Source organism: Sinocyclocheilus grahami, unplaced genomic scaffold (genome assembly GCF_001515645.1).
Source record: "Sinocyclocheilus grahami isolate Dianchi unplaced genomic scaffold, SAMN03320097.WGS_v1.1 scaffold36.1, whole genome shotgun sequence".
NCBI lineage: Eukaryota > Metazoa > Chordata > Actinopteri > Cypriniformes > Cyprinidae > Sinocyclocheilus > Sinocyclocheilus grahami.
Genome location: NW_015505215.1, coordinates 3,821,034 through 3,834,675, shown reverse-complemented (window position 1 = coordinate 3,834,675; position 13,642 = coordinate 3,821,034). Strand labels below are relative to the sequence as shown.

Here is a 13,642-nt window from a genome sequence, read left to right as displayed (position 1 = left end):
GATGTTTTTCCATCAGTCAGAAAATCTGTCATCTTTAAACCAGGAGTATGAATCAGGCCATTTTAGAGGACTGTACAGAACCTCTCTGCAAAATACATGCCTGGGCTACAACCTACACTGATTGACCCAATATATTTGCTATTTATGAATGTTCATAAGATTTATCAATGTTGTACAGTTTGTATTTTTTTTAAGATGTCTTTAACATTGATTTCTCCACTTCCCCAGAGATTATTTGTGAACCAATGTTGTTAATAAATATGTTCATTTCAAAACAAAGGCGTGCTCTTTCATTAAGAAAGTCTCTTATGACGTTGTAATATTCAATTGTCCAGATCTTATCATCCATTCTGCCAACATCTGCAATTTTACATGGTACAAAAAATTTATAATTTGCTGAAAATATACTCACACTTGGACCATCAAAGATGCAGATGAATTTGTTGCTTCATTGGATCAAATTTTTAGAAATTCAACATTACTTGCTTACCAATGGATCCTCTAGTGAGAATGGGTGCCATCAGAATGAGAGTTTGAACAGCTGATAAAAACATCACAATAATTCATAAGTAATCCACATGACTCCAGTGAACATCTTGTGAAGTGAAAAGCTGCATGTTTGTAATAAACAAATCCATCACTAAGGCATTTTAACACTAAACCATCGAGTCAATATTAATCCAGAAAAATGCTTATTCCAGAGATATGGGCAAAACTACTATGCTTTATTATATTTCAGATATTTCACATTCCGTTACTGTAACAACTGGAAAAGTAGTTTGTGATGAAATACTGACTGAAAACGTTTCAGGAGTTGCAGAAACAACCTTAATAGTCAGCATTTTAAAGACTTTTGCCATTTTAAAGTTTATTTTATTTATTATTTACTTATTGCATTTTATAAACATAAAAATCACATTCCATGATTGTACTTAAACTACGACTTTATTATGCCTCATTTCACCATCAAGGTTGGAAATTACTACGCCCACTGTGTGTTGCTGTAGTCGTCCGATAGGGGGCGTTGTCCGCACCTAAAGAGGTGCCACAACATCAGAGGCTGTGATTGGATCTAGTGGTTGACAAGCGGGATGTGGGCCAATCATTGTTGAAAGGTTAACTGTGCGTACTGCGTACTACAGAATGAAGCACGGCAGCGCCGGTGGATCCGCAGCTGCAGCACGCTGAAGGGTGTCATAAGATCATTTGAAGGACTCGCTACGTGGGTTTCTTCACATTTTATACCCGTTTAGAGGTAAATATGTCGGGAACTTCTGTTTTTGTGCTTTATTTGGTTCTTATATTTGTTCATTAGGCGTTCGAGAAAGATGCCATTTGAAAACCCAAACGACCTGCTGTATATGTTGCAAAGGCATGACCCAGCCAAACAAACTTGTGTCAGAGATAAGGGTTTTTAAAACATTTAGGGCTATACAACGCGGGAAAGATTGTTTAAAAAGGCTAGAAATGCACCGCACCCTGTGTGACACGACATTCATCATGCGCTAACAGACGCTGCATCAACAATTGCACGCGCGTATTCACGTGCATGGTCTTAATGCACAACAGGTGCAGTTTGAATGTGTATATATCTGATAACAATGCAGTGATACAAGCTACAGATTTATTGAGCAAAAGAAAACCCAGCAACGGTAGATGCTACTGATGCACGTGAACATCGCCTTGTTTATTTTTGCAAAACCTTAGTGAGGTTTGCAGAGAGAACGCAGTCAATTGAAGCAGACCTCCATGTAATTAAAGTCTGGCCTACATCTATGGCTAGTGACCATACCGACTCCACCCAAATCGAAGTTTACATATTTTCTCATAGATATTAAATTGTTTAAAAATGATTTTGTGAACCACTTGACAAAGTTATATTTGTGCATGACAATAAAAGATAGAGCATGAAGTTATTTTTTTGGCTCAATAAGCTTTTAAAATGTTATTCTTTAATATGGTTATTATCAACACTATTGGTTGTTCTGCCACATCTGCTGTATCTTGAGATATGCGTCTTTTTAAATGCAAAATAATGCCAAGGAATTACATCACATTAGTTCGCATACAGTGTTATTTTAGTATTGTTTATATAATAAGGTGTTTCTTAAAGGGGTCATATGATGCGATTTCAAGTTTTCCTTTCTCTTTGGAGTGTTACAAGCTGATTGTGCATAGATAAGATCCCTGAAGTTGCAAAATGCTTATTCCAGAGATATGGGCAAAACTACTATGCTTTATTATATTTCAGATATTTCACATTCCGTTACTGTAACAACTGGAAAAGTAGTTTGTGATGAAATACTGACTGAAAAAGTTTCAGGAGTTGCAGAAACACTCTTAATAGTCAGCTTTTTAAAGACTTTTGCCATTTTAAAGTTTATTTTATTTATTATTTACTTATTGCATTTTATAAACATAAAAATCACATTCCATGATTGTACTTAAACTACGACTTTATTATGCCTCATTTCACCATCAAGGTTGGAAATTACTACGCCCACTGTGTGTTGCTGTAGTCGTCCGATAGGGGGCGTTGTCCGCACCTAAAGAGGTGCCACAACATCAGAGGCTGTGATTGGATCTAGTGGTTGACAAGCGGGATGTGGGCCAATCATTGTTGAAAGGTTAACTGTGCGTACTGCGTACTACAGAATGAAGCACGGCAGCGCCGGTGGATCCGCAGCTGCAGCACGCTGAAGGGTGTCATAAGATCATTTGAAGGACTCGCTACGTGGGTTTCTTCACATTTTATACCCGTTTAGAGGTAAATATGTCGGGAACTTCTGTTTTTGTGCTTTATTTGGTTCTTATATTTGTTCATTAGGCGTCCGAGAAAGATGCCATTTGAAAACCCAAACGACCTGCTGTATATGTTGCAAAGGCATGACCCAGCCAAACAAACTTGTGTCAGAGATGGGTTTTTTAAAAACATTTAGGGCTATACAACGCGGGAAAGATTGTTTAAAAAGGCTAGAAATGCACCGCACCCTGTGTGACACGACATTCATCACGCGCTAACAGACGCTGCATCAACAATTGCACGCGCGTATTCACGTGCATGGTCTTAATGCACAACAGGTGCAGTTTGAATGTGGATATATCTGATAACAATGCAGTGATACAAGCTACAGATTTATTGAGCAAAAGAAAACCCAACAACGGTAGATGCTACTGATGCACGTGAACATCGCCTTGTTTATTTTTGCAAAACCTTAGTGAGGTTTGCAGAGAGAACGCAGTCAATTGAAGCAGACCTCCATGTAATTAAAGTCTGGCCTACATCTATGGCTAGTGACCATACCGACTCCACCCAAATCGGTCATGAATATTAATCAGGTTGTGTGCGTTTGCTTGAACTGATTCGCTGAAATCTAAACAGGGACGATAATAAGTGAGCGCCAGCCAATGAGATTGTCGTTAGCACATTAGTTCCGCCCACTTCAGGAAAACCCAGCAGTTCTTAAAAGCTGAAGAATTACAAAGGAACTGTTATTTTTACAGGAGCATGTTAACATATTCTGTTACACCAAATAATGATCTTTAAAAAAGCATCATATGACCCCTTTAATGTTTTAAAATACCTTTTATTTAATATTTTCCGTAGTTTTTTTTTTCTTTTTTCCAGGTTTTAGTCATTTTTGTACTTCAAGTTAGTTGCCAAGGTAACTTTTAATTTTTTTTTTATTGTTCTAATATTTATAGGTTTATTTTATTTCTGCTTTATTTCAGATATTGAAATCGATTTTTAGTCTTAGTTAACAATAACACTAGTTGCATGTAATTTATTAATCTCTAAATTTTAAAATTCAAATTCTGGAAATGTGGCTTATTTCATGGGCTTCTTAAATGGCAATATTAGAACTAAACATTCATTTGGCTTCAAATGACATTTAGAAATACCATCAATGTGTATTTTCTGTTTTTGTCTTTTTTATATTTTAAGAATAAAATCAAGTGATCTTACATGATGCAGGTGCTTATTAGAGTCATTTATTAGGTACCCCAAATGAGGAGCTCCTGTGCCAAGCTAAAAGAAATCGGGATGGTGCCTTCTGCTGATGTTTAATTATATTTCACTCTTTTGCCTGTTCCTCCTGTTAAAGAGAGGCAGAACAGGAGTTTTGAGGTCCAAGATGGACGTGGACGTCCCTAAACCCCGTGTGTTTCTGAACTACTGCCCCACTGCCCTGTTTTCACAGTGAGAATCGTTCTGCATGGTGTTGCTCCTGTGTGTGTCTTGCAAGATGGACGTCCACCGCTTTACGCATCAATACTGCGCTGAAGCTCTGCTTTATCCTTCAGCTGAGCCAGTTGTTGTAGAAATACCTCATGCAAATGATTTGATTAGAGGTTTCATTCGGTCAGGGAGATTAGAATTTTTGCCATTACTGCAAGACAAAATATGTTATTGCAGTTTTGTCCAGTCCGCTGCTTTGCTGTGTGCTTGAACTTTAAAATCTAATTTAATAAAACAAAGACTGTGTTGTGTTTGAAAGGTCTAATATGTTCCAGGAAAGGTTTCCACAGCCTTTAATGTCCTAAATCCAATTATAGAGTCTCAGTGTTTGTTAAATGTGATCTTTGTTCTCCTTATTGAGCCAATTGGGTAGCAAAAATTAGGCTAACTAATCTCATAAATGAGTGCTCAAATATAAACTTTTAATTGGAGTTCTGCAGATTTTGTTCTGGGATTGAAAGACAACCAGAAGACTCCTCTTTGGCATTGTCATCAACCATTCATTCGTGTTGCATGGCGTTACTGAGAAGGCCCATGTAAGGTGGTACATGGTGCGGACTAAAGTTCAGGTGTCACTCTGTTCATGGACCTTACAGCTTGTTCTGCGTCTCTAGGTGGAGTTTACCGGTTGGTCCGACCCAAGTGATGGCCGTGGTGAAAGATGGACCGTGGAAGAGCCTGAGCTCTGGGAAGAAAGTAGCTTTGGCTGCTGGCCTTTCTGTGGGGGCCACTGTGGGATACCTTGTTTACCGTCACATTCGAAGCAGCAGTGGTAAGTTGTGACCTCTGGCAAGCTTTTTTCCATGCTCTGAGCAATTGCCATGTGCTGACATAAGTTTTCACTCACTGATTGTCAAAATTATATTGTTTTGGAAGTATAAAAATGATAGTGTAGTGTTGATATTCTTCTTTCCATCATTTGATTTCTGTAGTGCAATGCCGAAGCAAAGAGGAGACCAGAATATCCGTTCCTCTTGATGTGTACCGATCTATTGCAAGATATCAGAGCACCTTTCTAGACATAGTGAGTGTTCATTCTGTCTTTTTTTTGTATGGCACTAGAACTATACAGTATATGCAATATACCGTTCAAATGTTTGGGGCCTGTAAGATTTTAAAAATATTTTTGCAAGAATCTCTTAGGCTTACCAAAGCTGCATTTATTTCATCAATAGTAATATTGTGAAATTGTTAGTTTAATATAGCTGTTTCTTTTTTAATACATTTAAAAATGTAATTTATTATTGTGATTGTAAAACTGAATTCTCAGCAGCCATTCTTCTAATCATTATAATATACTGATTTGGTATGGTTATTTTTATTTATTTTTTATGTTTATTTAAAACAAATATTTTTTGTTACATTATGAATGTCTTTACTGTCACTTTTGATCAATTTAATGCGTTCTTGCTGAATATAATGGATAATTTCTTTAGGAAAAAAATTATTGACCCCAAACTTTTGAACAGTGGTGTATATATGTGTATATTATGAGCATTGTTTGGCTCGATGATGAATTACTTATGTTCTTCATTTGTTAGTTGCTTTGAATAAAAGCAATTCTACTAATATGAATATGAAATATTAAAATTTTTACTTTATTTTGTCTTTAATATTTTAAATGCAAATATTTTAAATTTAATTTACTAATTTTATGTGATTTCCAGGGCTGTAAATCAACAAAGTATTGGAAAAGCATTGAAAGTATTGTAGTAGCTATATTAAAATATTTTCCTTTTAAATGTGTTCTCTATAAAATCTGGTTATGATATTTAGGGTAAATAATCATAGAAAAACAAAATTGTTGGTGAAGAAGGTATCTGATTTGTATCATGTGGTTCTCTTAACTCTCACATTTGTGTAGGTGAATCAGAAGTCTGGTGCCCAAATAAATGTGCTGCCGATCACTGAAGAGCAGAGCATGGTGAATTTTCTGATCCAGGGCTCATCGGAGCAGATTCTTGTGGCACAGTGTGCTCTGGAGAAACTGGCCACCGACTGTGAGGTCATCACTGATGTTATAGACGTGCCTCAGACGGCATTTGGACGAATTATAGGTTGGCGGACAGTTTAGTGCCTATTGTCGTATTTTTAGAGCATCTGTGCTTTGCATCATTCTGTCAACATATAATCTCTTGTGTAAAATGTTTGAAATGTGGTTTGCTTCAGGTCGTGGTGGTGAGACCTTGAAGTTCATAAACAGAGTCTCGGGGGCCAGAGTGAACTGCTCTAAAGATCGTGGACACAGCTTAGATGAGAAGGGCAAGATCACGATTACAGGCACACGCAAGGAAGTTCAAAGTGCAAAGGTGAGATTTTAGCATACGTGTGGTTTAGAAAAAGTTTCTGCATTCACGGACAGGTTTTATGCACACATGTAGTGAGTGAGACCCAGTGTTAGATTGATTTTATTTCCTCACAGGAGATGATCATGGAGAAGGTCATAGAGAATGAAACTGTGCGAAAGCGAATAAGTCAGGCTTCTGCCCTGCGTCAGAAGAGGAAATCGCCGGAAACGGATCAGTTTAACAAGGCTCAAGGACCTGAGAATGAATTATTAAAGCTTAATGGAAAAGATTTACCTTCCCCAGTGACTGAGCTTAAACAAGAGGGGCCTCTTGCGGTCAACGGCTTTACAGACAACAGTGATACAGCTGAAAACTCCCTTAAATCAGAGGAGGAGGAGGAGGAGATTCTGTCTCCAGTATCGCCTTTGGAGATCTCCAAATTTGAAAGTATGATTCGTCAAACCCACCTTCACAAGGCCAGTGAATTAATGGAATTGTCAAAAATAAAATTTTTGTCATAATTTACTCACATTCATATGATTCTAAACCAGTGTTATTTTAGTATCATTGAGATAATATTGTAGTTTTTATTATTTTGTTAGTTTTTATATTTTGGTTTTCATTTTAATTTGTTAATTTTTGGTGAACCTTTCCTTAAAAAACATGTTTTCTGCAATTTATCAAGGAATAAGGCTAAATGATTAATCCAAAATTAAAATTAAAAGCTTTTAAAGAAGATTTTGAGGGGTTCCTGTGACCTTTTTTTTAACAGTACAATATTATTACTATATTGCTACATTATTATATAAATTGTTAGTATATTGATATATTAATATTACAAATATTGGTAACACTTTACAATATGGTTCAATTAGTTAATGTTAGTTAATATATTAACTAACATGAATAAACAATGAGCAATACATTTAAATATTTACAGTATTTATTCATCTTTGTTAATGTTAGTTGATGTTAGTCATTCATGTTAATTCACAGTGCATTAACTGATGTTAACAAGCACAACTTTTGATTTTAATAATGAATTAATAAATGTTGAAATTAACTTTTAACAAAGATGAATAAATTTTGTAGAAGTGTTCATTCTTAAGTCATGTTAACTAATGAACCTTATTGTAAGGTGTTACCCAAATATTACTATATAATAAAAATATTTATTGTAATAATGTAGAAATAAAATGACAAAAATTGTCATATTGATATATAATTTGGGGGCCAAATTGTGCAGCCCTACAGACCTGGAGCTTTAAAAAAAATAATTTTAAACTGCACAATTTATATCAGAAAAATTGCCGTTTTACTTTTTCTTCCCTCAAACTGTTCAGCCCCACCCAGGAATCATTTTCAGTCTCCCGTAGAAGATCAAATAACTAATAATTAGTCTTTTCTAACCAGTTCCTAGTCCAGACCTGAGCTTCCAGCCCGATGAGCATCTGGAGGTGTATGTGTCTGCCTCTGAGAATCCTCAACACTTTTGGATCCAGATCCTAGGGGTCCGATCTCTACAGCTGGATAAACTGACGGCTGAAATGAGCCGTTTCTACAACAGTGATACCTCACAAGTACGTTTGCTTGACCCCACTTGACTTAGGATCCACGACCCTAATAAATGAGTAAACTATTTCTTCTATATTAGTAGTAAATAATTATTTCTTCTACTACCCCAGGAGCACAGAGTGGAGACCATTATTGTTGGAGACATAGTGGCTGCTTCATACAGGGACCATGGCACGTGGAATCGTGCTCGAGTGTTGGGAATTCTGGGCTCTGGCCTGGTGGATTTGTATTACGTGGACTTTGGGGACAACGGAGAGCTTCCACGGGAACATTTACGAAGCATGAGGTATATAAGAGATGGAGAACACAGAATCAGCTGTTTATATGCTTATTGGGCTCTTGATTATTGTGTTTTACCTTCTATGAATAAACGCAGATGCATTTTAGGTGTGGTGTGTATACAATACTCATTCTGATGGTATATTATTTTGTGGCGTTTAGAAGTGACTTCCTGAGCCTGCCCTTCCAAGCCATTGAGTGCAGCCTAGCTGGGGTTCGTCCTGCAGGTAAAGAGTGATGTTCAGGTGTTTATCAGTGAAATATAATTTTTGTATAATTTCAAAAGAATAAAGTAAAAATTTTTGTTTTAGGAGAGGTTTGGACTGAGGCAGCCCTGGATGATTTTGAACGCATAATATACTGTGCTGAATGGAAACCTTTACTGGCCAAATTGTACAGCTATTCTCATTCTGAGATCTCATCCTGGCCCAGTGTGAAACTCTATGACAACAGCCAGGGAAAGGTTAGAGGTCACAACTCACTTTTGAATTTTGCAGTTGTGGTATAAATTCTGACCATGTTGACCGGCACTTCAATCGGGAATATTTTATATTATATTACATTTAACTTTTTGCACTTATTTGACACTTTTATCCAAAGTGACTTAAAGGTATACATTTTATCAGTAAATTTCCTGGGTATCAAACCCATGACCGTGGCGTTGCTAGATACATGCTCTGTTTAAGGTATTGTAATGTGCAACTCATAGGTTACCTCTTCTGAAACGGTGTTTTGGTATTATTTATATGCTATTATTAGTTTTGATTTATATTTTGAATTAGCTTATATTTTTATATTTTCAGTTTTTCATTTAATTTGTTTAATTTTTAATAATTGTATTTGCCATTTTTATTAGTTTTGAAAAGTTTACTTTAGTTTAAATCTTTTCAGTACTTCAGCTTAAGTTTATTTCAGGTATTTAATATTTTTATTTTATTAATATTAAAACAAAAATTTTTTAAACCAATAAAATATTTATTTGAAATGGATTTCATTAATAATAACAACTGTTCTGAACCCTGCTTAATCGTAAAGCTAATCTACACATTCATGTGCTCTTTAGCAGAAATCTAGCATAATTGCTCTCAGAATTGCAATGATGTAACAACCGCTTTGAACATCTAGGGTCTAGCACCCATCCAAATCACCCTAAAAAATACTGAGCGACGCTGACGTTGTGGTGGCGAGAGTTGCTTGGACAGGCATCACTCACATTTCCTTCTGAAATTGTAAAAGTTTTTGTTTTGAATCCTCTATGGTCTGTCATCTCGGTCTCAGGTTCTGGATCTCGGTAAAGAGTTGATTCTTCTCGGTCATGCTGTGAGCTGTGAAGATGAAGGGATTGGGCTGAGGGGAGACTGGGATGAGTCCAGATCACTGCAGAAGATGCTGGTAAGATGCATATGAATTGTGTTATACAGTGTATTACAGGTGGAAGCAGCACTAGGAGAATCATTGTTTAATTTTTGTACAGGACGACATGACCGGAGCAACATCAGAACTCAGTATGTCCTGTATCAGTTTGTCAGGTACGTTTTCTCAGGGTGGTTCCTCAGAAATGAATTGAGACGCTTTAACTTCCTTCATGCAATTTATAATTATTTTTACATTTTCTTCAAAATTCTGCATGCATCACATGCTTAAATTCTGCCACATACACTGTTAAAAACCTTGAGGATAGTACATTTTTTAAATTATATTTTTATTTAGCAAGGACACATTAAAAGTGACAATAAAAAATATATATTTATATTTCAAATAAATGCAGTTCTTTGAACTTTTTCTATTCACCAAAGAATCTTGAAAAATCATCACAGTTTTCACAAGACTATTAAGCATGTTTTCAACATTGTTGATAATAAGAAATGTTTTGTGAGCACCAAATCAGCATATTAGATTGATTGACACTTATCAATGGAGTGGAGTAATGGCTGCTGAAAATTCAGCATTGCTATAAAAAATAAATTCCATTTCACAATATAATAAAATAGAAGACAGTTATTTTAAATTGTAATAATATTTCACAATATTTCTGTTTTACTGTATGTATTTGTTTCTTTCAAAAACAAAAAGAAAAAATCTTACCAACCCCCAACGTTTGAAAAGTAATGTATTTCAGTTCAGCAGAGTTTAACCAGTCCTCGGGATGGCGTATTTGAAGGTACAGCATATCCACGGATAAGCAAGCAGCTGGAATGGTTTTCATCTCTCACAAGCTCTTTGGAGATGGAGCGAGCAGACGTGGACCAGAGCCTGTGTTTTGGACTCATGTCTTCCTCTTCCTTAATCCACTCCACTCCATCTCAGAACCTGAGTGATCTGGTCAGCCAAATACTTGAGTCATCTTCCTCCATGCTAGACCCACCAATCCAATCAAATAACTTAACCCCTGCATCACCATTACACGTGCCATCAGTGCAGGAAATCTCATCTTCGTCTCCATCTTGTGTGGAGGCTGTGACATCAGCGCTAGATTCCTTCACTCTTAGTGATGACGTTTTCCTTGGGACGAACTCTTACAGCAGGAGGAATAAGATGACATCTTCTGCATTAGAAGAGACTGGTTCATCTTGTACGGTGGACAGTTCCAGTGGAAATAAAGAGAGCAGCAACAGCAGTGATGGCATCAGAGGAGTGTGGTATTACCTCACTTCCTCTAGGGACTCCTCTGAAGCGTCTCTCAGCACCACCATGCCTCAGTCGTCCACTACATCATCATCTTATTTGACAGAATCTTGTGATGAAACTGCTGCTTCCTCTGGCTCTGTGATTGAACTGAGTTCCGATTCATCCAGGAGTGCTGAAGATGCTGAAATGCCACTCAGACCAGCTAATCGGGCTCATCCACACCCGAATCCAGAGGTCATCACTCTGAGTGACAGTAGCAGCTGTGTAAGTGACCTAATTAACCCTTCTGAAGAGCGGAAACATAAGTCCTTTACAGAAGGAAATTTAGATGAACCAAACCCACTAAAAAGTGATGTGAAATGCCGGAGGTCAAGCTTGTGTGATGAAATGCTACGTAATGAAGCAGGAAGTGCAACTGAAGGAAGAGGACAAGATTTTCAGGAACTAAAGAACATGGATTTCAAAACTGAAACAGTCAAGAGTGGTGAAGACAATTCAAGAGGTGTAGCTTTTATATATAACTTAACGACACACTGGAGCACATTGGATCTCTGTGGGATGTGACTGGTTTTCACTGAAGGGCTTTAATACACCTTGCTACAACTTTACACTTCACGTGGGTTTTAGCTTCAGTGGGAGAGATGCTTTCTGTTTTATTACTGGTGCTCATTTAAGGTGAAGGGTTTTCAAAAAAACGTAACTCTAAATATCTAAGTTATTAATGTAATTATGGCTTTAAATTCTGGAAACGTTTAACTATTTAAATTAGACAAGCTGCTGCTTATGACTTTTTTTTAAATTTTCATTTTTCTTTATGGATTATAGGGCTGGGCGATTTTGCAAAAAATTAAAATCTCGAGAATGTTTGATCGAATCTCGATTTTTTTTTATTTTATTTATTTTTTTTTTAACGATTTTTAACTAGTCAACTTGAAAGTGTAACTACAACGTGATTCAAGTTACTTTTTCTTTATTAACCCTCTAGTTAAAGAAAATTCTATTCCAAGTGCAACACACATGAAGTTGTCAACATGGTGTAAATGTTAAACAAATCACTTGTTAAATATCTTCGTAAATCGCCGACATGCGGTTGGATCGTTCTTTTCTCTTCGCTGTTATCACCGTCATATTGTCAAAGTGTCTTAATTCTAACATTTGGTAATATTTCTATTCAAAATCGCGATTCCTCGATTTCTAACAAATAAAATCGTGGCAAAACAATAAATTCGAATGAATCGATAAAATCGGGAAAATCGCCCAGCCCTAATGGATTATGGTATGCAAATAATGTAAAAGTGCTTTATCATTTTTCTATATTTTTTTTAATCATTTATTATTACTTTTATTGTATTTTTTAAACGTTTTTATATTATGCTTCATCTTAAATTTATTTTTAGTCAAGTTGCCTATTAAGCAGCATTTCTAATTTATATTTTATTTCAGCTTTATTTCAATTTATGAAAAAGATTTTTTTAAATATTTAGTTTTAGCCAACAATTATTATTAGTAGCAGGGTTTCATAAAATTTTTCCATCTAGGTTTTGTTTGATTTTTATTTTCATGCAAAGGCCTATTTTTAATCTGTTACAGGTCAGGCAACCTTAAAATGTCTTAAAAGCATCATTTAAATTTAGGAGTAAAATATTCTTGTATTGTGTCCTTTATATGATATATATCAGTTTTGCCCTGTTGAACGTCCCTTTTTTTTCTTTTTCTTTTTTCCAGAAGTTGCCTCAATTTCTGGAAGTGTGGATGACACTCTTGATGAGGAATTTAACTGACAAAAGACCAAAGATACGTATGCCTTGATATTGGTAAGCAAACATCAGTATAATCTCATATTATATATAGTTTGGATGCTCCTGTATATAATGTCCCATTTAAGAGCAGATGATTGATTTAATGATGTCACACTCGCTGTATTCTCCTCCCCAGAGACCAGTTGTTATCCTCATTTAGCATTCGACACATGCTTCCTGTCTCTGAAAAAGAGCCTTACTTGATTACGCCACCTGCTCAGACTGTTTGTATTTTCTGCATAAGTTCTCTCATTTAAGGAATGATATTCACAGTTTGTATCTTGTCTGAGCTTTTCTGGACTTCTGGAAGACATTTGATGGTTTATTTTTACTGTTTACTGTTCTCATTGTGTTCATCTCATTTACAAATATAACGTTATGTCAGTCATTCTTTGCATTGCGTTGATCGTCTGAAGAACAGATGAAAGCCAGTTAAAGAGCAGAGCTCAGGGAACTCATGATTGAGTTAGTTCGAAACCTCAGTATTCTTGCAGTGTAGCACCAAAGCTCCTTTGGGTTGTGTTTAGCAGTGATATGATGGTTCAGTTTATGTTGATGGATCTTTTTTTGTGTGTGTACTGTTTGTATTCTGTTTCTCATTTTCTTTGTCAAGTTATTTATGTTGTGAATTGAGATTTATTACATTGAATGCTATGGTATATGTGTATACAATCAAATAAAGACTATTATTATACCCCATATATTTTAATGACTTGTTTTAGCCAGTTGAGTGAACGGTCCTTCAATTGTTTTTGGATCATTGTTCTACGATAAAATGGATGAACACGGTTTTTAATAATAATAATAGAATTATTCAAAGTTGTTATAAAATA

The 13,642-nt window shown here is 35.9% G+C and overlaps 1 protein-coding gene across 4 annotated transcripts; it reads left to right on the top strand.

The window, feature by feature from the left end:
- The first annotated feature begins 1,097 nt into the window (after positions 1-1,097).
- On the top strand, positions 1,098-13,502 carry tdrkh (tudor and KH domain containing). Of its 4 annotated transcripts, none has more exons than XM_016267209.1 (15): positions 1,098-1,255; positions 4,855-5,012; positions 5,173-5,264; positions 6,105-6,297; positions 6,410-6,549; positions 6,663-6,975; positions 7,942-8,108; positions 8,214-8,389; positions 8,545-8,609; positions 8,694-8,845; positions 9,661-9,774; positions 9,857-9,911; positions 10,502-11,512; positions 12,736-12,824; positions 12,946-13,502. In XM_016267209.1, exons 2-14 carry the CDS (start codon positions 4,886-4,888, stop codon positions 12,789-12,791), a joined length of 2,661 nt encoding a protein of 886 aa, XP_016122695.1. In that variant the 5' UTR covers positions 1,098-1,255; positions 4,855-4,885; the 3' UTR covers positions 12,792-12,824; positions 12,946-13,502. The 4 variants fall into 4 exon arrangements, with proteins under 4 accessions (XP_016122695.1, XP_016122694.1, XP_016122693.1 ...); XM_016267208.1 differs by lacking the exon at positions 1,098-1,255 and adding an exon at positions 2,610-2,767; XM_016267207.1 differs by lacking the exon at positions 1,098-1,255 and adding an exon at positions 4,700-4,776.
- The last annotated feature ends 140 nt before the right edge of the window (positions 13,503-13,642 follow it).